The sequence below is a fragment of the Myotis nattereri genome (genome assembly GCF_964212035.1).
Source record: "Myotis nattereri genome assembly, chromosome: 1".
NCBI classification, from domain to species: domain Eukaryota; kingdom Metazoa; phylum Chordata; class Mammalia; order Chiroptera; family Vespertilionidae; genus Myotis; species Myotis nattereri.
The window spans coordinates 6,908,271-6,930,689 of record NC_138075.1 but is presented as its reverse complement, the minus strand read 5'-3'; the positions used below and the strand labels follow the sequence as shown (position 1 = coordinate 6,930,689).

Genomic DNA, 22,419 nt, shown 5'->3' with positions numbered 1-22,419 from the left:
CAGGTTGAGAACCACTGCCTTAGATGGACTTGCTGAACAAGGCTCCGGAATGATACTGAAAGGCACACAATAATCTTTTTGCCTTTTCTCCAAGTTTTAGATACTTTTCCTAAAATACCTTTTAACTTTCTGATCCATCCCAGTGAACTGCAATAATAAGAAGTTCTTTCCTATCTGGTCCATTTTTGCTTCTGCCTTATTTACATCCTCTTAATTTCTGAAAATCCTTCAAATGAATGAAGTCGATTCTAAATTACTGCTTAGTCTTCCTGAAATTTGGGGGGCCCTATTTTCCAGAACTTCGTCTTCAACATTTCTCTGAATTCTAATTATCACATACATGGGTCTCTTAAAGAGCAGAAAGGAACATGTGGGTCTCTTAAGGAGGAGAAAGGGAATGTCTGATTCATAGAAGCTGATTCACAGAGTCCCCTCCGCCAGACGCTAGCTATTCTGAGGCAGTTACCACAATTAACTCTAATTTCCTAACTTCACAAATCCATCCCATCACCCCTTCTTTTCAATATAACCCTGCTTGAAAGTCACAAACCAAACCCACAACAGAGTCACATATAAACTCAACCTACACTACCAGGTGCAATAATATCAAAGAGGAATCAGAGAATGTCTTGTTCAAAGTATGCATTTCCCACAGAGACTGGGAATTGGAATGAACAGATGCACAAATCAAGTGATCTAAAGAACTGAAAGATGACTCGATTCCGAGGGCTCTGGCATGCTACGTGTCTTTCAAGGAGCTAAGTGAGGAAGGGAATTTCTGGGGACTAGTCCCATGGGAGCCTTCAAAAATGGAGCCTGTCTTAGTCCATGTGGGCTGTGGCACAACAAAATACCACAGACCGGGGGATTATACACAAAGTTATTTCTCACAGTTTGGAGGCTGAAAGTCTGAGACCAGGTGAGGGCCCTTCCAGGTGGAAGACTTCTCACTGTGTCCTAACTTCCTGGAAAGGCCTGGGAGCGTGGCCTGGTCTCTTTGATAAGGGCACTAATCCCATTCTGGGGGGCTCCACCCTCATAACCTAATCACTCAAAGGCCCACACTTCCTAACACCATCACATAGGGAGTTAGGATTCCAAAACATCCAATTTGAGGGGGAATGAAGCACAGCAGTCAGGCCATAGTAGAGACCAAGTGAATGAACACTGGGAAGTCCTAGCACCTACTGGCAAGGCAGGAATGAAGGTGTTTTGTTTTGAAGGTAGGGAAGTAAAGGAGAGGAATAAATGTGTACCTCTAAAATCAAACCACACAGGTCGAAAGGCACCTCTGCTGCCCTCAAAGGGAACAGTTGTCCCTATTTGAACCTAAGACAGGGAGTCTGGGTTCCAATCCGACCATGCAACCTGTTCCCAGCCTGCAACCGCACTGCAACCACGCTAAAAAGGAAAACCTTCACACAACACATCTGCCGACTGGAGAAGGACTTAGAGGGGAGCCAGAGACGATGCTAAAGCAATGGCATGAATATGTGGCTATGAGAGTTGTAATTTGAGAAGTCCTGCTTTATGTAAATGTATTTTGTTTCCTCAAAAAGCTAGTTTTTCTTTCTCACATTTTATTTCTGAAACTCAGGCTTTTTCTATTTCTGACTTCCTACTAAAATATACAAGGGTGGTGTTTTTTCTCATCCAAAATAGCACTTCGTCTTAGTTTCTGGAAGAGTTCCCATTTGCATGAGTCTTGCAGTGTGTATATATTCTTTCTGACAAAAAGCTCCGGCCCCAGCAGATAACTCTGGGTGGGTGTGTGTGCGTGTGTGTGTGTGCGCGCGCGCACATGCTCATTTTCACTAGAAGCATTGATCTGAAATACCTCGTTCACCATTACTGGAAATGGCAGGTCTCTCTGAGTGGTTTTTTAAGACCTCTAATCACATCATGGCACTCTAGAAAATGCTACTATCATTTGCCACACTAGGGAATTGGATGAAGTTGCTTACAATGGGAGTGACTGGCCTTGGGGCTGGGGCTCTGCCTCACAGGTGGTTGAGGGACCCAGATGCCAGCCCACCTTCCCTGGTGGTGGAGGCACACAGCTTGAGAGGATGCATTAACCCTCCACTCGAGGGGACAGGCACTAAGAGCGTGACACTGACAACTCTCCGCTCTCCTCTGCCCTCCCAGCAGCAGGTATGGAGCAAGGTTTCTGCACCTCCCACTATCGACACTGGGGCCAGGTAAGTGTTTCCTGTGCAGGGCTGTCCCGTACAGAGCAGGGTGGTTAGCAATATCCCTGGCCTCAACCCAATAGCACTCTCTCACCCCCAGCTACAACAGCTAAAGATGTCTCTAGTGCAGAATGTCCGGAGGCAGGGTGCAGAATGCTCCCTCCCCCCGTTGTTGAGAATCACAGGTGTCCTTAGAGCAGCCAGTGGTCCTCAAACCAGGCCCCTGGAGACCCTGTCCAAGCACAGAGTGCTGGGCTCCATTTCCCCCAAGTCTGCTACTCAGTCTGGGGAGGGGCTGAGAATTCTCATCTTTGATAAGAAATCTCTCAGGTGATGCTGAGGCTGCTCATGGACCCCACTCTTGAGAGCCACTGGCGTGAAGGAAAAGCATCACCTTAGAAATCAGGAGACTCCGTCCTGTTCCATCTCTGACAGTAGTTGTGTGACCCTAGACAGGTGCTATGTTTTTCTCCTTTGATCAAAATGAGATTGGGCTGACATTTTTCTTCGGTCGCTGCTGCATTAGTGCACTCTATGCAACCTTTGGAAGCCCCTGTCCTGATGTAATACGGTGGGTCCTGAAGTTCCGTTCAATCAGTGCCTGCCTGCTTTCGCTCTCTCTTTTCTCTTCCCTTTGTTCAGCATTTTCTGTGGGACCCAAGGAAAGTAGTATCGTAGGAGAGTTGAATGGTTTCATAATGATATTTAGAAAATAACCAAGTGCTCATTTCCCTCATGTTGTCAAGTGTACATCTTTTAAAAAGTACTCTAGTTCCAAATTTAACCAGCTACCTACCAAGTCCCAGCTCAGCAGCAGCCATCCATGAGAGGCTTAGTCACTTTGTCCTCATACCTGTTCATGAACCCAATTTATTTTTTTCTTTTATCATTTGTTTTGGTGTCATTTCTAGGAAATGGGTGCTTAAACCTAGGCCATGAAGATTCACTCTTATATTTCCTCTGTAAGAGATTTAAAGCTTTAGCTCTCACATTTAAGTTCACTGTCTATTTTGAGGTAACTTCTGTATACGGTGTGAAGTAGTGCTTCAACTTCATTCTTTGGTAGGTGGATATTCAGTTGTCTCAACATTTGTTGGAAGGCTATTTTCCCCATTGGAAAACGACGTCCTTGTGAAAAGCCAGTTGCCTAAAAATTCAGCAGGTAGTGAGTCATTTTAGACATGCTGCAATTGAGCTCTATGTGTAGGAAACCATGGCTTCTACGTGGAGCCCAGGAATCAGCAGAGTGAGCTCAGCAAATGCCCGGGGAATGACTATGCACCTGCGTGTTCACAGTGGTGCTGCCTCGTCACCCATAGACTTGGCACTCTGAAGCTTGCCACTCTGGTTCTCTTTTTAGTGATGCTCTTCTGTTGGGGACTGTTTCTTTCCCTGGTTCACTCTGTTGCTTATAGTTCTATTTTGCATAGTGACACAAATCCAGGAGAGCATTTTCCTTCTTGCCAGAAAGGAAGTGTTTATAAACAGTGCCCTAAAGCTGCTCAGTTAGACATCTCAGCTGGTCCAAGAAAGCTATGCCAGTGGACACATCTGATTTTGATCTGTCCACAGGCACACAGGCTCCAAGGTGTGGTGTGTTTCAATTTTCTGTAAAGGGTTTCATTTGTTTGCCAGGCCTGGCGTCTTTCTGTGTGTAAGCCAAAGTTAGAGAATTTAAATGTTTTCATTGCTAATGGGCGTTGGTGGGTCAGAGCTGAGAGGAAAGTCCTTAAAAGGGCCACTAATTAGAGCTATAGCATGAGTAACTGCAAGAATGGAGGACATTTAAGTTAGGCGAGGCAAGCCTTTCTGAAGACCATGGTCTTCAAGGAACTGAACAGCCATCTGGAAGAAAGAATAAGCTAAGTCAAAGAAGTGCAGCAGGGAAGACCCAGAGCAGAAGATAACATCTCCTGGTCTCGTCCGCCGCAAACACAGATCAATCTAAGTAAAAATAAATACATAAAACGGTGTTGCTCAGACCTCTTTTCTGGCACTTTTATCTCAATGCTCTGTGTGCCCCTTTTGGACTCCCCCCCCCCCCCTTTTGGACCTTATACTCCTTAAGGCCCAACTCTCACTCATGTCTGTAGTTCTATCTCTAGCCCCACTGTCTTGCATATGCTAGGCACTCAATATACATCTTGCAAGTAAACATTTAAGCAAATATAATACATGAAAACATACATAAATAATCCTTCCTATATAATAATAAAAGGGTAATATGCAAATCAACCAAAATGGCGGAACGACTAGTCACTATGATGCACACTGACCACCAGGGGTTAGACGCTCAATGCAGGAGTTGCCCGCCGCCGGTGGTCAGTGCGCTCCCACAGTGGGAGCGCTGCTCAGCCAGAAGCCCAAAGCCAGGCAAGTGCAGTGGTGGTGGCTGGAGCCTCTCCCACCTCTGCTGCAGTGCTAAGGATGTCCGACTAACGGCTTAGGCCCACTCCCTGCAGGGAAGGGCTCCCAGACTGCGAGAGGGTGCAGGCCAGGCTAAGGGATTCACCTCCCCACCGAGTGCACAAATTTCATGCACTGGGCCACTAGTGTATTTATAACACAGAAGTTTACACTTAAAAAAAGTTCATGTTTACTGTAGTAAATTTAAGTTTTTAAAGTTTTTAAAGTATTCATTTACTGAAATTATGGTAACATTAACTATTTCACACTACCTTTGTTGTGTAAAATAATATCCACATGTGTTGACATTGCCAAACCAGTGGTTCTCAACCTTCCTAATGCCGCAACCCTTTAATACAGTTTCTCATGTTGTGGTGACCCCCAACCATAAAATTATTTTCGTTGTTACTTCATAACTGTAATTTTGCTACTGTTATGAATCGTAATGTAAATATCTGATATGCAGGATGTATTTAGGCAACCCCTGTGAAAGGGTCGTTCGACCGCCAAAGGGGTCGCGACCCACAGGTTGAGAACCGCTGGCCTAAACCAATCACAATGTACACTTCTCTCAAAAACAAAAGCAAAATAAGGTCAAAGGGGGCTCTTCCTACTCAAAGATCTAAAAGCCTGCAATCATCACTCCAATTTATTTCCTGTCCCAACCTCTAAACTACCCACTAGGGGACTAAGCAAAATGTTTACAGCCGTGCAAACACACCGAGCACCCGTGGCAGACACGCCTGGTCACACATGTCCACCACACACTATAAACACTCCTGTCTGAGGCTAGTCAGCCTCTCAGCTGGGATGGCTGTGGTGAGCAAGAAAAGGTTCCACACAATTGATTTCCTTAAGCATACTGCTCTCAGTTCTTTTAAAATCCAAGTCTGATCATTTCCTGTGGTCTGTTTTCTCCTGGTTTTTGTTAAGCCTCATCTTCTCAGAGGTCGGATCGTTTCTGAGTGCTGCTCGCGGTATCTGAAAACTCTACAGACAACTTGCGGCTCCTCCAGCGAGGATTTTCTTTCGCTCTGACGGGCAGGTAGGTGAGGGGTAAACACAACCCCAGGGCTCCTTAATGTAATCAGAGACCCGATGATTCAAAGCGGTGCTCCAGTTCTGGAGAGGGCCCGCCGACTTCTGGTTCACCCTTGTCCCTACACAGAGCCCTCAGGACAAACCTGGGGTGTTTACTAGGGCTCCTCCTGGCAGGTTCTGAACACCAAGTTGTTATTTTTCCTCCTCACCCAAGGACATGTTTTATATATATATTTTTTATTGTTTTATTGCTTAAAGTATTACAAAGGGTATTACATATGTGTCCTTTTTTCCCCCCGCCCTTGACAATCCCCTGGCCTCCCCTACCCCCCAATGTTTTATATTTTTATTATTTTTAGAGAGCGAAACATTGACGTGCAAGACAAACATCGATCCATTGCCTCCTGTATGTGCCCCAACTGGGGATCGAACCCACAATCTGGGTATGTCTCCTGACTAGGAATGGAATCTGCAACCTTTTGGTGGATGGGACGATGCTCCAACCAACGGAGCTACCCTGGCCAGGGCCTAAACACCAAATTTTATGCCCCAGTCCCATGAATCTGCCTAAAGCTCTAATCATCTTCTCAGCTGACAAGCTTCATGGGAAGAAATGGTGCCAAGTGCCAGGGTCACTTGTCCATCCTCTCCCATTGAAATAAAGCATTAATCAAAAAGTAATGTCATCATGTATTCCGATCTACAATCTAACATGCTTTACTGCTGGAAATGGGGATGCGGGACTCCATTAAAACAATGCGAGAGCTGGAACCCCCAGCTCACACAGCAGGTGCACAGCCATGTCTGCTTCCTGTGCCTCCCCACCAGTTTCAGCCTCGTCCAATGATCTTACCACCTTCTAAAGCTCATGCCCAAGTTTCTGCTGTACTGGGTAGGAGCTGGGGTCAAGGCCACAAAAATGGACAACACATGAGTCAAGAGAGCAAATACTCTTGCCTATTTCTGCCCATAACTGAAGAGGAAACATGATGGAGGAGAGTGAAAAAAGACCAGTCTGAGATAAGGAACCTGACTGTCATGTCCCTATGACCCCACTGTCTGTGCACCTGAGGCAAGCAACCTCTGGAGTCTGTTTTCTCATCTGAGCAATGAGGGACACGTACATCATTCAACAAACACTTACCGAGCACTTCCTACATCCCAGGTACAAGGCTAGGTGTTGAAACCACAGAGCTGAGTAAACCAGCCCTCCTCTTGACCTCAGGACTAAGTCAGCAGTCCTCAGCTCTGACTGCACATGTAATAGCCTAGAGACGCTGAAAATACAAGACGCCTCACTCCAGATTAATGGAATCTCTGAGGCAGGGCCCTGGCACTGGGGGGAGGGTGGGCAGGGAAGAGGGCTTTTCAAATGTTTCTGATGCCCAGTGAGGCTTAAAAACCACTGGACTTAGAGGATTTCTAAGTTTCTGAATCTAACTTTCTATGACTTTACCAATGGGTACTTTTTTACAGGTCAAAAACCTCCAAAAACAATTCTGTGGTTTCATTAATAATTTGGGGGAAGGGTGGCTAAGGGTAGGCGGTACCTTGCAGTGCCAACAATCCTATGCTGAAAGGTCAAACGGCCTGGCCCGTGAGTCACCTCCAGTCTCAAGCATGCCTCCTGGGATTCAAATCATAGTCAAGTCATAAATGAGACTTGACTATGAGACTTGACTATGAGTCATAAATGAGATCCCCCCGGCCCCCTCCAAGGGGCCACAGATGCCTGCATCTTGCCCTTCTGGGTTTGTTCCTCTGGGTTAAAGTACTACTTACCAAACTTGGGTCATTCACAATTTTTGTCATATCTGTTTACCACAAATGCTATTACTTAACCTTTTTCTTTAAAATCAACTCACTAGAACAATAAGAGTATTAGCCCTGCTGAATATTAAAACATAGTACAGAGCCTCTTTAATTAAAAGTGAGATGTTGGCACATGAATAAACACAGACCAATGAAACACAGTAGAAAATCCAAAAATAGGTCAAATGAATTGATAAAAGACGGCATCTCAAACACTTGGAGAAAATGGGATTTAATTGATTGACTGTGAAGGTCTAATTGGCTTTATGAAGCGAATCATGAATGGGGCAGCATCTCATCTAGCAACTAGAAGGGTGCTCCCAGAAAGTGGAATTTTATTATTATTACCCTCACCTGAGGATATATTTTTATTAAGTTTAGAGAGAGGGAGAGAATGATTGGTTGCCTCCCATACTCAACCCAACCGGGATCAAGCCTGCAACCTAGGTATGTGCCCTGGCCGGAAGCGAATCTGCAACCTTCGGTGTATGGGATGACGCTCCAAATAGCTGATCCACCCAGCCAGGGTGAAAATGGAATTTTTAAAATTTTTAAAAAATTGATTACAGAGATGAAAAGAGAGGGAGAGAGAGATAGAAACCTCAATGCTGCAAGAGAATCATTGATCAGCTGCCTCCTGCACACCCCACACTGGGGACCGAGCCCATAACCTGGCATGTGCCCTAACCAGGAATCGAACCACAACCTCCTGGTTCATAGGTCAACGCTCAACCACTGAGCCACGCCAGCCAGGCCGAAAATGAAATTTGTAATAAGTGGTATTGGGATAACTGAAAAATTAGATAGAAAGGATAAAGTTGGGTCCAGCTTTCAAGCCATATATTTTATTCCACAAGGATCAGGAAAACAAACAAACAAACAAACACCCCACTATGTAAGCAAGTACCAGAAAAAACACAAGTGAATTCAACCTAGAAGCATAGAAAACTTTCCAGCAAGAAGCAGTGAGTAATGATCAATGGGTCCATGCTGCCTGTCACTACTTGAGCCAGTTAAGCAGAGACAGGGTTGATTCTATATGAGCATTTATTCCAATACTGCAGGCAGTATGGGAGCAGCAGGTCATCCACAAACATCTGCTCTGCCTCTCCCCATAAACCAGCTGCTTTTATTGGGCAGAAGAACAAAGATTACGTGGGGAAGTAGGCTAAAGGTTATACCAAATGGGCAGTTAACAGATAATGCAGGCTGGAGATTTGCAAAGGTCTGTGGGTATGCAAAGGCAGGAGGTGGGGGCGGGGGGGTGTCTTCAAAGGGCTGGCAGCTTTGGTTTTTCCAACAAGGTTGAGTTAATCTTTCCATGAGAATCGGCCGAATTTCCAGTGAGCTCCCAGGTCCCAGGTGCAACTCCCAGCCAGGTTAGAATGTGCTTTCTTTAATCAGAACAAAACAATTACGGTTAACAGAGCATGGTTGATATTTCTTACAATTATAGCTGGACCCCAATATCCTATTTCTGCCCCTATCAAAGAGACTGGATAAAGGAATCTACTTATTTTCTCTTTAGTAATAATATCCACAAAATCACATGCATCAAGAACCCCTTCTGCATCATTTGGGCGCCACCTCTGCAGAACCAGTGTGCCCAGGCTCTCACCTGCTGCCCAGGGGATGCCATGCGAGCCCTCTCAGAACCCACTTGGGAACTCCATAGTGAGGACAATCCTTTGTCACATGAGACGGCAGTATGGAGAGATGCTTCTCCCTTTCTCCCCGAACATCAGTCCTCACCCATAATGGACCCCTGTACCGGCTCTTCCTCCTCCACTTCACTCCCCTCTCCCCATTCCTGCTCCCACAGGTCACATGCCTTCCAAAACTCCTCTCCCAGGAGCCTTCGTCTTGGGTACAGCTTTCTGGAGAATCCAGTTAAAATTAGTGGAGTTAACACACTAATGTTTCTAATACACAGAAAAATAAAGACTTTGCTATTAAAATTTAGAAAGCATTCCTCAGATTAGCATGCTCCCCTACTCCCTGAGAGTGGGCTGTGAGTAGAGACTTTCCTGGGAAGAGGACAATATGAAAGGGGGGGATAAATGAGTGACTTTATATAGTGATGACACCTCAACAGTCATAAGTCCTGCGATAGTATCTCCCTCTCTATATGTGATGCATGGGACTTCATCACTGTGTCTTCCTCCCTAAAACCTATCACGCCAGTCTAATCATGAGAAAGGCACAAGAGAAATTCTAATGAGGGGCTCCCCACAATATGCCTACCCAGCACTCCTCCGAATTGTTGAGGCTACCAAACTCAAGGAAAGTCTGGAAAAGGACCACAGCCAAGAGGAGCCTAAGGAGGTATAACAACTACCTGTCATGTGCTGTCCTAGATGGGACCCTGGGACAGAAAAAAGAAATGAGGAAACTTGAGTGAAGGATGGACTTTGATTAATAATAATATATCAATATTAGTTCACTAAATATAAAAAATGTTCCTATGTAAGATGTTCACAGGGGAAACTGTATATTTGGGACAGAGTATGGAAACTCTCTGTAGTATCTGCTCAATTTTTCTGTAAATCTAAAATTGGTCTAAAACATAAAGTCTATTATTAAAAAGAGAACAAAAGCTTTTAAAAAGCTTCCTCCACCTCTGGCAACGGGGCCTGGGATCTGCATTTTGGAAGGACATACACACAGTGATTCTTAGGCACACTAAAGTCTGAGAAACACCTGGGACACTGAGACTTATAGTAGATAATGTCCTGACAAAGAAATAACGGAAAAACACCCTCCAAATCATGCCTCAGGGCAGCGGTATGGAAACACAGACAAAAGCCCAGTCCCCCCAGCAGTGCATTAATCCATTAAGCAGGTAATGAAACAGCTTTCATCTTGGATGCCAGCTTCAACTGCTTGGGGTGGCTGCCCGGAATGTTGCACCTGGAAGGACCCATGCCAAGCGGAAAGAATGGCATGATTTACAGTCCATTTTACGGCGCCAGTGTCAATATTTACTAAGCATCTAGCAAGTGCCAGGCACAGTGCTAAGCTCTTGGGATCCAACAGAGATTGATATGGCCTAATCCTTTATGAAATACAGGAGAGAAAGTGTAATTACAAATACAACTACAGAAGAAGAAATGTGAGATATCATAGCGACAAATAACAGGGAAGGGCCCTCAGGCAGCCTAGGGGCCACGCACTGCTTCCCTGAGGAGGTGGCATTTAACTGAGATTTGAAGGCTAAGAAGTTAGCAAGGTGAGAGGAAAAGGAGGTGGACTTGGTCAACGCATGAGTTAGTCCATTAGATCTTTTCTTACTTAAGGATTCCCAGAGAGAACAGAGAAGAGATCAGAGCGGTAGACACAGTTCCTCAAAGAGGCCAGAGTGGAGGGCAGACCCAAGAGAAGGCTTAAGGGTGCAGGGAGCCTTGAAGGAAGGGACTTAGGGCAAATATATCACAAGGGGGAGAGGATGGAGCAGGTGTGTAAGAGGCTTCCAACTCCAAGCTCACGTAAGCCCTTGTAAGGTAAGCTGTCCAGTGCCTCTAAAGATACGGGAAAAGGTGTCTCTGGAGCTTTACAAAGGCATGTCTGTTTTACTCTAGAACGAGAAACACACACATCGGCGCCCGTTTCCCCTTTTCCCATGGCTTCCATGAATTTCACAGTTAAGTGCACTCAATTACATTAACTTTCTTTTTAAATATTTTGATTGATTTCAGAGAGGAAGGAAGAGGGAGGGAGAGAGAAACATCAATGATGAGAATCATCGATCGCTGCCTCCTGAACACCCCACACTGGGGACTGATCCTGCCGCGCAGGCATGTGCCCTGACTGGGAAGAGAGCCATGACCTCCTGGTTCATAGGTCAATGTTCAACCACTGACCCACACGGGTGGACACAGTAACAATTTATTAATCTGAATACTCTGGTACAATGATCTCTACCCCAAAGTAGCATGCCTCCAGTTTTGTCTTTATTTCAATAGTTCTATTTTGTGTCTCTTAGAATGTCCCCAAATCTTTTTTAGAAGTCGAAGCACCAATAGCAGCTGTGGTTTCTAAACCAAATACTAATGATCAATCACATATGATCAGTAAGTCATACAGTGATCTGACAAAAGGGCAGAATATTTGAAATCAGAATCGTGCCAGGTTTTCCTTCCTCACAGACACAACAGACTGGGGTGGGGAGGTAGATCACTAACCTCTACGGCGCACTATAAGCCAAGAACCTTCGAGGTGTCCTCATCTGACCCTCACAAAACCCTGTGAAGGTGGAGCAGCTCTTCGAAGAGCTCTAAAGACACATGCTCTGAGTATCTTTAGAGACAATGGACAGCCCACCTAAGGCTTGGATTTAGGAGCCTCTCACACGCCTTCTGACTTATGTTTGAGAAGGTTAAGAAATCTGCTCCATGTCAGCCAGCCTTAAGGAGTGGCTCTGGGGCAGAACCCAGGTCTGTCTGACTCTAAAACCCAGCCTGTTTAGAATACAGGGGGCAAAATGTGACCTAAATCAGTTATAACAAACACAAACTTCATTCACAGCTACATTACCTCCAAAGCAAGGAGTAGATGATGTCTTTTACACGGCCTTAAAGATAAAGACAGTGCATCTTCAAACACAGCAGCTGGAGAATTCAGGAACAGGGCTCCCTCCACTGGTGAGCACAGGGAGCCACGCCATTTCCTTCTTTTGAATCCTTTCCTAGTCCTTCCTTTGCCTTTTTTTTTTTTTTGGGGGGGGGGGGGGGAAGGGGGGCGTGGGGAATGGGAAGGGGACCTCTAAGTTAAGACCAGGATTAGACTTCCTTTCATTAACTTTATCTCTTTCTTTCTCTCTTCTTTGTTTAAATTTAACATTCTTACAATATGCATCAATAACTTTAAAAATGTTTATAGCCTTTGGCATAAATAATAATACCATATTGCTAATTTACCTTAAGAAGATAATCAGAGAAGCATGCCGAGATGTATGTACACAGACATTACCATCAAGGTATTTTCTTTTTTTAAAAAAAAAATATATTTTATTGATTTTTTACAGAGAGGAAGGGAGAGGGATAGAGAGTTAGAAACATCCCCTATTGGGGATGTGCCCGCAACCAAGGTACATGCCCTTGACTGGAATCGAACCTGGGACCCTTGAGTCCTCAGGCGGACACTCTATCCGATGAGCCAAACTGGTTAGGGCCATCAAGGTATTTTCAATGATGGGTTGCTCAAAACAAGCTAACTATCCTAAAACTGGGGTACTGGTAAATAAATTATGGTATATCATGTGATAGACTATTATCAACTATTTAAAATGTTTTCAAAGAATATTTATGACAAGGAAATGCATACATGTTAAATGTAACATTTCCAATACAAATACTTAGTACAATATTAAGTTTGTAAAAATGTTACGCTTAATGAAAAAAATTAAAGAAATTAAATCACGTTTTACGGGATTATCCCTAACCAGCAGGATCAATACTAATTTTAAAAAAGTGGTGACTTATGCCCTAATCGGTTTGGCTCAGTGGATAGAGCATTGGCCATGCACTTGACCAGGGTCAATTCCTCCTTTATACCTTTCTATGTTTTTTAATTCTCTACATTCAGCATATATTTCATTTAAATCAGAAAAAGATTATTTTTTAAAAGTAAGAGAAAATTGCCCCCAGAATTATTTCTATGGGGATCTCCTCCTTTTGGGCTAGGAAAGAGAAAACGGTGTCCTTGATGAGGGACCAGAGCCCTTCCCGCGCCAACCCTGAGTGCTGGATGTGCTCCTTGCTAAGTTGCCAGCGCGTGACTATTGCACATCTGCTGCTCACCCGATAAACTGGAGTCATCAAGCGTACAGTCCACCGCAAGGTTGAAACCTGGGTAGTATACATGTTCCCTTTAAAGGGAAGCAATCTTTATGTGAAACAATGCTGACATAATTTATTTTCATGTAGCTTATTTATGTACAATTATAAACTAGGTCTAAATTTTTGGTTTACATAACTAGACACAAACAACCAAACCAGTAAGATTCAAAATGACATTACTTTAAAACAGTGGTTCTCAACCTTCCTAATGTCGCGACCCTTTAATATAGTTCCTCATGTTGTGGTGACCCCCAACCATAAAATTATTTTCATTGCTACTTCATAACTGTAATTTTGCTACTGTTATGAATCGTAATGTAAATACCTGCTATGCAGGACGTATTTTCATTGTTACAAATTGAACATAATTAAAGCATAGTGATTAATCACAAAAACAATATGTAATTATATATGTGTTTTCTGATGGTCTTAGGCGACCCCTGTGAAAGGGTCGTTCGACCCCCAAAGGGGTCGCGACCCACAGGCTGAGAACCGCTGCTTTAAAATAAAAGGATGAAGTCGCTCAAATTAAAAATCATCACCCACAAGGTAAATACAGTAATGACAGTGGCCTAAAAACAGGCAGACAGAACAGAAGAGAGCCTAGAAAGATGCACACACACAAGTCCCATAGCCCCTGGAGCTGGCCTTTCTGATGTGACTTCTAAAGACATCTGGAGGGATGCTCCCCCCTCCCTCATTCTGCAGCACTAAGTTCAGAAATGTACTTGGACCAGCTGTTAGCGCAGGCTACTGGTGATCAACAAGGGATGTGTTTGTGCCTGTGTGTCTTACACTGTATCTTGCAATCACAATGCACTCTGTGGTTACTCCAAGATTGATGAAGTGCCCTTGGCCCAGATGAGGGAGTCCCCTGGCACATAACCAGACCTCCAATATGCTAGTCTGGCCATGACTTACATATACAAGGCTGGCTTTGATGGGGGCAGGTAAGCTTTCTGAGGATTGGAGGTGATCCTCACTCAGATGTTACCAGCTGTGACTACGCACCCCTGAAGAGGATTTTGGGATCCAGGTGTTTGTACAGCCATTCAACTTAGAAAACATGGCTGATATTGCTGCCAGGTATCTACTGATATAATCAAGTATCTGATCAGCAATTTTGAGGAAAAATGTAATTTTGACTTTTATCTCATTCCAATTATAAGGATAACTTTAAAAAATTCTTACATATAAAACAGAAAAACAACTTAATACGCAACCAATCTCCTAGAAGAATTCCGTCCTAAACATAGGAAATGAGGGGGGGGGGGGGGGGCGGCGGATCACAGAGAAAATTATTCAATGACATAAAACTCTCAAACTTCTTTATATCAAATATTTAAAAGATAAAAGGGAGATAGTAGGAATGTTCACAGAAGAGACTGTTATCAACAAATGACTAAAGTATATAAACAAATATATTCATATACTGTGTATGTGGGGTTTCTTGATGTTGTTTTGGTAGAAAAGGGATGCAGAAAGGGATTCAGTAAATGTCTGTGAATCTTTTAGGGATGGGGGATATTTGGGGGAGAGGGAGGCCTGGTTCCTTCCACCTCCTTACCCATATAATCCAGTACCATGGAACAGTAAGCCCTCAAAAATGATTTCTGAAAGAAGATATGAAAATACATTAAGGTCTGTTACAAAAAGAATTCAGGCAGTAGACTAGAAAATAATGAAAGCTTCAGACACAGCTTCTTCTTTTTTTTAAAAATCCACCTGATAGAATTCTTTTAGGTAAGAGTGGAAGGGAGGGAGGAGGAGAGAGAGAAAGATCGATGTGAGAAAGACTTATTGGTTGGTTGCCTCCTGCAGATGCCTCAACCCGGGAGGGAATGAACCTGCAACCCAGGTACCTGCCCTTGACTAGGAATTGAACCTGAGACCCTACGGTGCGTGGACCGATACTCTAACCACTTAGCTCACCGATCAGGGCAGACATAGCCTTTCTTATCTGAGTAACTGGTTTAATAGGACTTTTTTGCTAAAACGTGGACCAGTTTCACAAGTGTTGAGCTTATTGGTTAGAATACATCTGCAGCCAATGCCTTCTGAGATACTCCTTTGCAGGGAGAGTTTGGAGACTACATCCTAGACCTTTATCATTGGGTCACATCTAGGTAACTGAGGTTACCTAGGTAAAATGATGTGTTATTTTCATTTTAAAAAATCAGGATTGAACAAAAAGAAAAGTGCTTTTCATGGATAAGACAAATTGTTTATACGCATCCAAATCAAATGAGCTGACAACAGACGTGATGAACAGACATAATGAACAGACTCCCTTGATTTTGGTTCCATTTGAAAGAGCCAAGTATTTGAGGTCCATGTAAATATACTTATATAGATGTTTAACTATAAATAGTCTGCAACAGAAAATCATGTTAAACTGTCAGCAGCATTTAAAAAATGTGTAAAAAACCAATGACTTAAAGAAAAAAGGACTGACTCATTCTGGAAAAAAAATTTAAGAACTTTCATTTCTATGTCCATGTCTTTTTTAAAAAAAAATCTGATCCAGCCCAGCTGGCGTGGCTCAGTGGTTGAGCACTGACCTATGAACCAGGAGGTCACAGTTCGATTCCTGGTCAGGGCACCTGCCCAGGTTCCCTGCTTGATCTCTAGTGTGGGGCATGCAGGAGGCAGCCAATCAATGATTTTCTCTCATCATTGATGTTTCTCTCTCTCCCTCTCCCTTCCTCTCTGAAATCAATAAAAATGTATTTTTTTTAAAAATCTGATCCAAAAGAATGGGACCTAAGAATGCTATTCCACTATTGTTGATAAAAAAAATTAAATGTTCTAGTCAAGAGGACCAGATAAACGGTAATTTTTATCAAATAAATAATAAAGGAAATCAAGACAGAAGAAAGATAGATCTATGGAAACAAGAGAGGAAAGCACCCACTTCTAAAATTCTTTGCTTCACAGTAATAATCTGAATTAAATTACCATATTTTCAATTAATTAGATATTAAGAGGAACTAAAATGTACTCTTAAAATTATCTTGATTCCAGATCTTTTCACTGACAGAGACAACCTAATATAGTTCCAACAGAACACAAGAAAAAAGTAATATTATTCTCTGCAGCTTCTGAAGCCCAGCAACTTAAATCTCCTCCAGAATTGAATAAAGACCCAAACTGCCCCTGAAAATGCAAACATCAGGGCTTCTTATTTCCAGTAACCATGGACTAAGTACACCTGAACAGAGAACTAGAAAAGCGGGGAAAATAGAAAAAATATCTGCTTGGAGGCTTCAGGGAGGAAGGCATGTCAGAGACTCCGGGAGGTGAACGCAGTTTTGGGGGCTACTTTTCCTGGTGGTGGTGGTGGGGGCGGGGAAGGTGAATGCTAAAGGCTGGGTGTTGGGTTGGGGGTGAAGGTGCTGGGAAGAACTGGACACTAGGAGGCTGGACAGAATGGTCTGGCTCTCATAAGGACTGCGGCTCCGCTTAGAAACATCTCAGTCCCTGTGACTGCGACTGCACTGAAGTGACTCCAGACCTTACGTGCCCCACTTGCCTGACAAAAGCAAATGTGAGTTATCACTAAAAGAGAAAAACATCATCATCTTCAGCCTCTATTTATTTCCACAAACAATTCTGCAAATATGATGTCCAGCACACAATTATAAAACAAAACAAGGCACATAAGACAAGACAATATGAATAAAAACCAACAGAAGCAGACACTGGAAACGACTCACACATACTACCATAATCAAACTTTAATTATACATTCTGTAGTCAAGGAGATAAAGACAAGATTGAGTATTTTGGCAGATAACTGGAAACTATAAAATAAATAACAAGTAGAAATTAAAGAATAAAAAATATGTACCTGAAATTAAAAACTCAATTGATAGGTTTAATAGCAGATTATTCATAGTGGATGAGGAAGAGGTAAGTGGGATTATCAGAATGAAGGACAGAAAGACAGACAGAAAACATAGAAGAAAGGTTAAGAGACACAGAAGATACAGTGAAATGTTCTAACATGTATAATTGTAGTCCCAGAAGGAAACTCGAGAGAGAATTGGGCAGAAACAATATTTGAAGTCCTAATGGCTGATGACTTCACAAAATAATGAAAGACATGAAGCCACAGATTCAAGAATCCCTAAAAACCTTAATTATATATTTTTAAAAACTGTTGAAAACCAAACACAAAGAAAACACTTAAAAAACAGCCTGATTAAAACAATTGATTTCTCAACAGAAACAATCCAAGTCAGAGATAATATATTTAAAGTGCTAAAAGGAAACAGTGGCAAATCAGGAATTCTGTAACTACTAAAAAACCATTCAAAAACAGAGAAAAATGTTCTCAAATTAGACTGTGGTGATGGTTGCATAATTTTTTGAAAATACCAAAAACCACTGAACTGTACACTTTATTTTAAAAAAATTTTAATATCCCAAATGGGAATCAAACCAGTGACCCTTTAGTGCGCGGGATGACGCCCAACCAACTGAGACTCAGGGACCAGGGCACTAAAAACCACTGAACTGTACACTTTAAATGGGTAAATTTCATAGTATGTCATTTAGACTCTGATAAAGCTGTTTTTGTTTTAACTGAAGGCTAAATAATGACATTTGGCAATAAGCACTATAAGAATCTGTCACCAGCAGACCTGCACTAAAGAAATCCTAAGGGTATTGTTCCGACAGAAAGAAAATGACCCCAAATGGAAGATGACAAATGTGCAAGGCAGAGCTATGGGTAAAAGATGACCCTGTTGATAAACACTGCTCTGAAAGGGTTCACTGGAGAACACAAGGCTTGAGCCTTACAAAATCTAACCAATGTCAAGGGGAAAGCTCGTTCTGTTAGCCTAAGCCAGTGGTTCTCAACCTTCCTAATGCCACAACCCTTTAATACAGTTCCTCATGTTGTGGTGACCCCCAACCATAAAATTATTTTCGTTGCTACTTCATAACTGTAATTTTGCTACTGTTATGAATCGTAATGTAAATATCTGATATGCAGGATGTATTTTCATTGTTACAAATCGAACATAATTAAAGCATAGTGATGAATCACAAAAACAATATGTAATTATATATGTGCTTTCCGATGGTCTTAGGTGACCCCTGTGAAAGGGTCCTTTGACCCCCAAAGGGGTCGCGAACCACAGGTTGAGAACCGCTGGCCTAAGCCTTGCACAACATGCTCTCCTTGAATGGTTATTTTACAGGAATTCCTTAAGACCATCACCCCTGCACAGCCCCCCATGCCCGCGCCCCCCCCCCCCAAAGGACATCTGGTGCCTGCAGAAAGACAAAAGACAAGGCCATAAAACTAGGACGGGAGGTGGGCGGGAGGGGGGGGGCGGGTCCTGATACCTGGGTCAAGCTGAAGCCTGGTCTGCAGCTCTCCAAGAGCATAAAAAGCTTGCTCCCTCCCTAATTCACCACTGGCTCTTTCTCGAGTCAGACCACCTGCACCCAGCTGCCTCGAATAAACATCATTTTGATTACACTAAACCTTGAGTCCGTTCTGTGTGACCCCAGCCCAACCCGAACCTTTCATGCTCAATAAGTGGTGCTGATAAGAAATAAAATTTGAACCCCTTTTCACAAGTTACACAAAAATCAATTCCAAGTAGACTGTAGATCTTAATTTGAAAGACAGCCCTGACCGGTTTGGCTCAGTGGATAAAGCGTCGGCCTGCGGACTGAGGGTCCCAGGTTCAATTCCGGTCAAGGGTATGTACCTTGGTTGCGGGCACATCCCCAGTAGGGGGTGTGCAGGAGGCAGCTGATCGATGTTTCTCTCTCATCGATGTTTCTAACTCTCTATCCCTCTCCCTTCCTCTCTGTAAAAAAATCAATAAAATATATTAAAAAAAAAAAAAAGAAAGACAAAACAGTAAGATTTCTAGATGTTATAGAAAACTATCTTTTTTTTTTTAAATACATTTTTATTGATTTCAGAGAGAGAAAGGGAGAGGGAGAGAGACAGAAACATTAATGATGACAGAGAATCACTGAAAGGCTTAGGGGGATCAAGCCTGCAATCCAGGCATGTGCTCTGATGGGAATAAACCCTGACCTCCTGATTCATGGGTCCATACTCAACCACTGAGTCTCACTGGCAGGGCAGGAAGCTATCTTCTTGGTCTACAAACAGAACTCTTACAAATTAGGAACAAAAAGACACGTAAACCCCAAAAGAAAAGTGGGCAAGACATTTGAACAGGCACTTCATAGAAGAGGACACCAAATAAACATGAAAGATATCCAACCTCATTAGTCAGCAAGAAACTGCAATTTAAAACCACTCACCAGGATGGCTAAAATTTAAGGCTGACAATACCAAGTGTAAACAAGGATGTGGAGCACAAGAACTCTCACACACTTGCTGGTAGGAGTGTGAATTTGTAAAAACACTTTAACAACTGGGAACAGTATTAGCTACTGAAGTTAAAGATAATGCATACCTTGTGAGCTAGAAATTCCACTGCTAGGTATACACCCAAGAGAAACGAATGCACCAGGAGACACATAAGAGTAGTCAGTCATAGCAGCATTAATAGCCAAAAGTTAGCTCGTGGTGCATTAATACAATACAATACTATCTATAATAATAACATCGTAATATGCGAATTAGACCGGATAGCCAAACGACCTTCCAGATGCCACCCCACGGCTGCGAGGGCTGAGCCCTTTGCACGAATTTCGAGCATCGGGCCTCTAGTAGAGTAATAAAAATGAACTACAACAGAATAAATGCATTTCAACAACATCTTGAGTGAGAGAGCCAGACACAAAAGAATACAGGTTGTATTATTTCATTTAAATAAAGTTCACAAAATGGCTAAGCAGTGAAACTACAGACACTCTAGTTTTTATGGCGCATGTGCTTTAGAAGGTAAAATTACACACACACAAAAGCAAGGGAGTGATTATCTCCCACACGTCGGGGCTGGGCTGCCTCTGGAGCGGGACTTCCGGGCTGCTGGCAATGAATTAGTTCTTGACCTGATGACCAGCAGACCCCCGGCTGGGCGAGACCCACAATTTAGGTCTTGCACTTTATGGGGGTTCAGAAGGGAAGGAAAAGGGGACGAGGCAGGGGAGAGGAAGAAAGCAGCCCTTCACAAGTAAGCCGAAGGCGGCTCTGAGCGCCGGCCCCGGGCGGCGTGGCCCAGGGGTCGCCAGCCCGAGAGGCGGAGGCCAGAGGGGCTTCGGGCCGGTCTCCTGGGGGCTGCGAGGCACCCATCCGGGCTTCGGCCACCATGTGCCACCGCGCGGCCGGCGCGCGGCCACACCTGCCTGGGGCGTCCACACCCCGCAAGGCCGGCGCGCCCGCTCCCTCCAGCACGCCCCCACCTCGACACCCCCGGGTGCTCCCACCGTTCTCGACGCCCCCGCGACTCCCCCGAAGCCAGCCCCGCGCCCCGCGCTGCCCGCCGTGTCCCCTCCCGCCGAGGCGTCCGCGAGGCTCACCTCATTGTCGCTGCCGGGGCGGGCGCGCGGGGCCGGGCGCGCGGCGCGGGGCGCGGGGCGTTAGCGGGGGAGCCGGCCCCGGGCGCGACGGCTCCGCGTCTCGCTGGGCTGCGGGGGGCAGCGGGGGTTCATCTTCTCGAGGCGGGTGTCCGGGCCGCTAGCTGCGGGGATGGGCTGCGGCTGCGGCGCCTGACAGCTGGGCCCCGGCCCCTGCCATCTTGGCGGGCGCGTGCCCGGGCCGGCGAGTGCGCGCGCCGCCAGAGGAGGTGGAAGGAGGGGAGGGGGCGGCGGCCCCCAGACCCGCGAACGGGGAGGCGGGAAGGCGAATTCAGCCCAAGGGACGAGACGGAGGGTGCGCCCCTCCGCCCGCTGAGGGGGTGCGCGCGCGTGCGACCCTCCGCCCGCGGCCGCTGAGGGGAGAGCGCGCGCGGCGGTCCAAGCCCGACACAAAAGGCGCGGGGCCCCACCGCCCGCGCCTCCGGGAGACGGGAGCGGGGAGCTGCGAGGGGCGGGCCCTTGAGGGGCGGGTCGTGATAGGTGGGGCGGAGCCGCGAGAGGCGGGGTCGTGATAGGTGGGGCGGGGCTGTGAGAGGCGGGGTCGTGATGGATGGGCGGAGCTGTGAAAGGCGGAGTCTTGTGAAGAGGCGCGGGGCCTTGGGAGGTGGGGTCGTGAGAGTTGGGGCGGAGCTGTGAGAAGGGGATACGGGAGGGGCGGGACTTTGGGTAAAGGGTGAGCGATGAGGGGCGGGGCTTAGGGGCGGATACAGGAGGTGTGGGGTCGCGGGTAGGGCGGAGCCATGGTGGGGCGGGGCCTAAAGGAAGTGGGCAGTTGGGCCTGCACGTGGAGCGCTGTGCCCCTCCCCGCGCTGGGCGCTCCTGCACCGCTGCAAGCCGGTGAATGCGCCAGCGTTGGTGCGTGGTGGCTGGAGGGTTCCCACCACCTCCGGCGCTGCCGTGCCCCCCGAGGAGCGTCGAGGTCACCGACTCCTGACACCTCTCTTTCTAAATAAAGAGCCACGGCTGGGACTGGGAGTCGCAGCTTTTGGGGAAATACCAGCTCCGGAAGGATTTCCCGAGGCCCAACAAGAGCCCCACCTAACGCCCCAAACCTATGAAAAATCACATCCAAGTAGGTCAGACAGGTTTTCTCTGGTTGTTAAATCCCCATCCTTCCTAAAGGTGAGCGCTTCTGGCAGCTGGCTGGAAACCGGAACCCGCAGGGTCTCACTTCCCCTATCCAGGTGGACACCTTCCCCTCTGTCACAGCACCGTGGACATCACGTCTACCTTTCAATAAGAAGCTGTCTGGCGTGCGGCAGGGCCTGGCTTACCGCAGGTGGGCCCAGGTGGAGACGAGGCTGTGAGTGCTGTGGTTTTGCCCACGATAAGGAAGCGGTGGGGCCACTTCTCCCGCCAAGGTTCTTCTGGCTCAGCATCCAGCGCCCACCCATTGGTTATCTGCGGTTGCACATCATTCCCGGGTGTTGCAGGTTGGTCTCTACGTGTTTATCCCTCCCCCTCACCGTCTACCTGTCAGAGTTCCTTAGTGACGTGACGGGTTGTCGCATCTCCACTTTCCTTCTCCTGCTGGTTTGAACCTGAATCTTTAAACTCGGAAGGGCACCTTGGTTCCCTAGTCTTGGCAGCAGCCCCAGAGGGCATCAGCC

The 22,419-nt window shown here is 45.5% G+C and overlaps 1 protein-coding gene across 2 annotated transcripts in view; it reads right to left on the bottom strand.

Moving 5' to 3' along the window:
- The window catches only part of EVL (Enah/Vasp-like), a 114,958-nt gene extending 93,726 nt beyond the window's left edge, over positions 1–21,232 (bottom strand). Inside the window, exon 1 of one of the 2 annotated variants that reach the window (XM_081097883.1) lies at positions 20,753–21,232. In XM_081097883.1, the coding sequence (XP_080954009.1) occupies positions 20,753–20,757 (5 nt within the window). In that variant the 5' untranslated portion in view covers positions 20,758–21,232. The remainder of the gene's footprint in view (positions 1–20,752) is intronic. The other variant, XM_081097880.1, reaches the window with a different exon arrangement.
- Between the last annotated feature and the right edge of the window lie 1,187 nt (positions 21,233–22,419).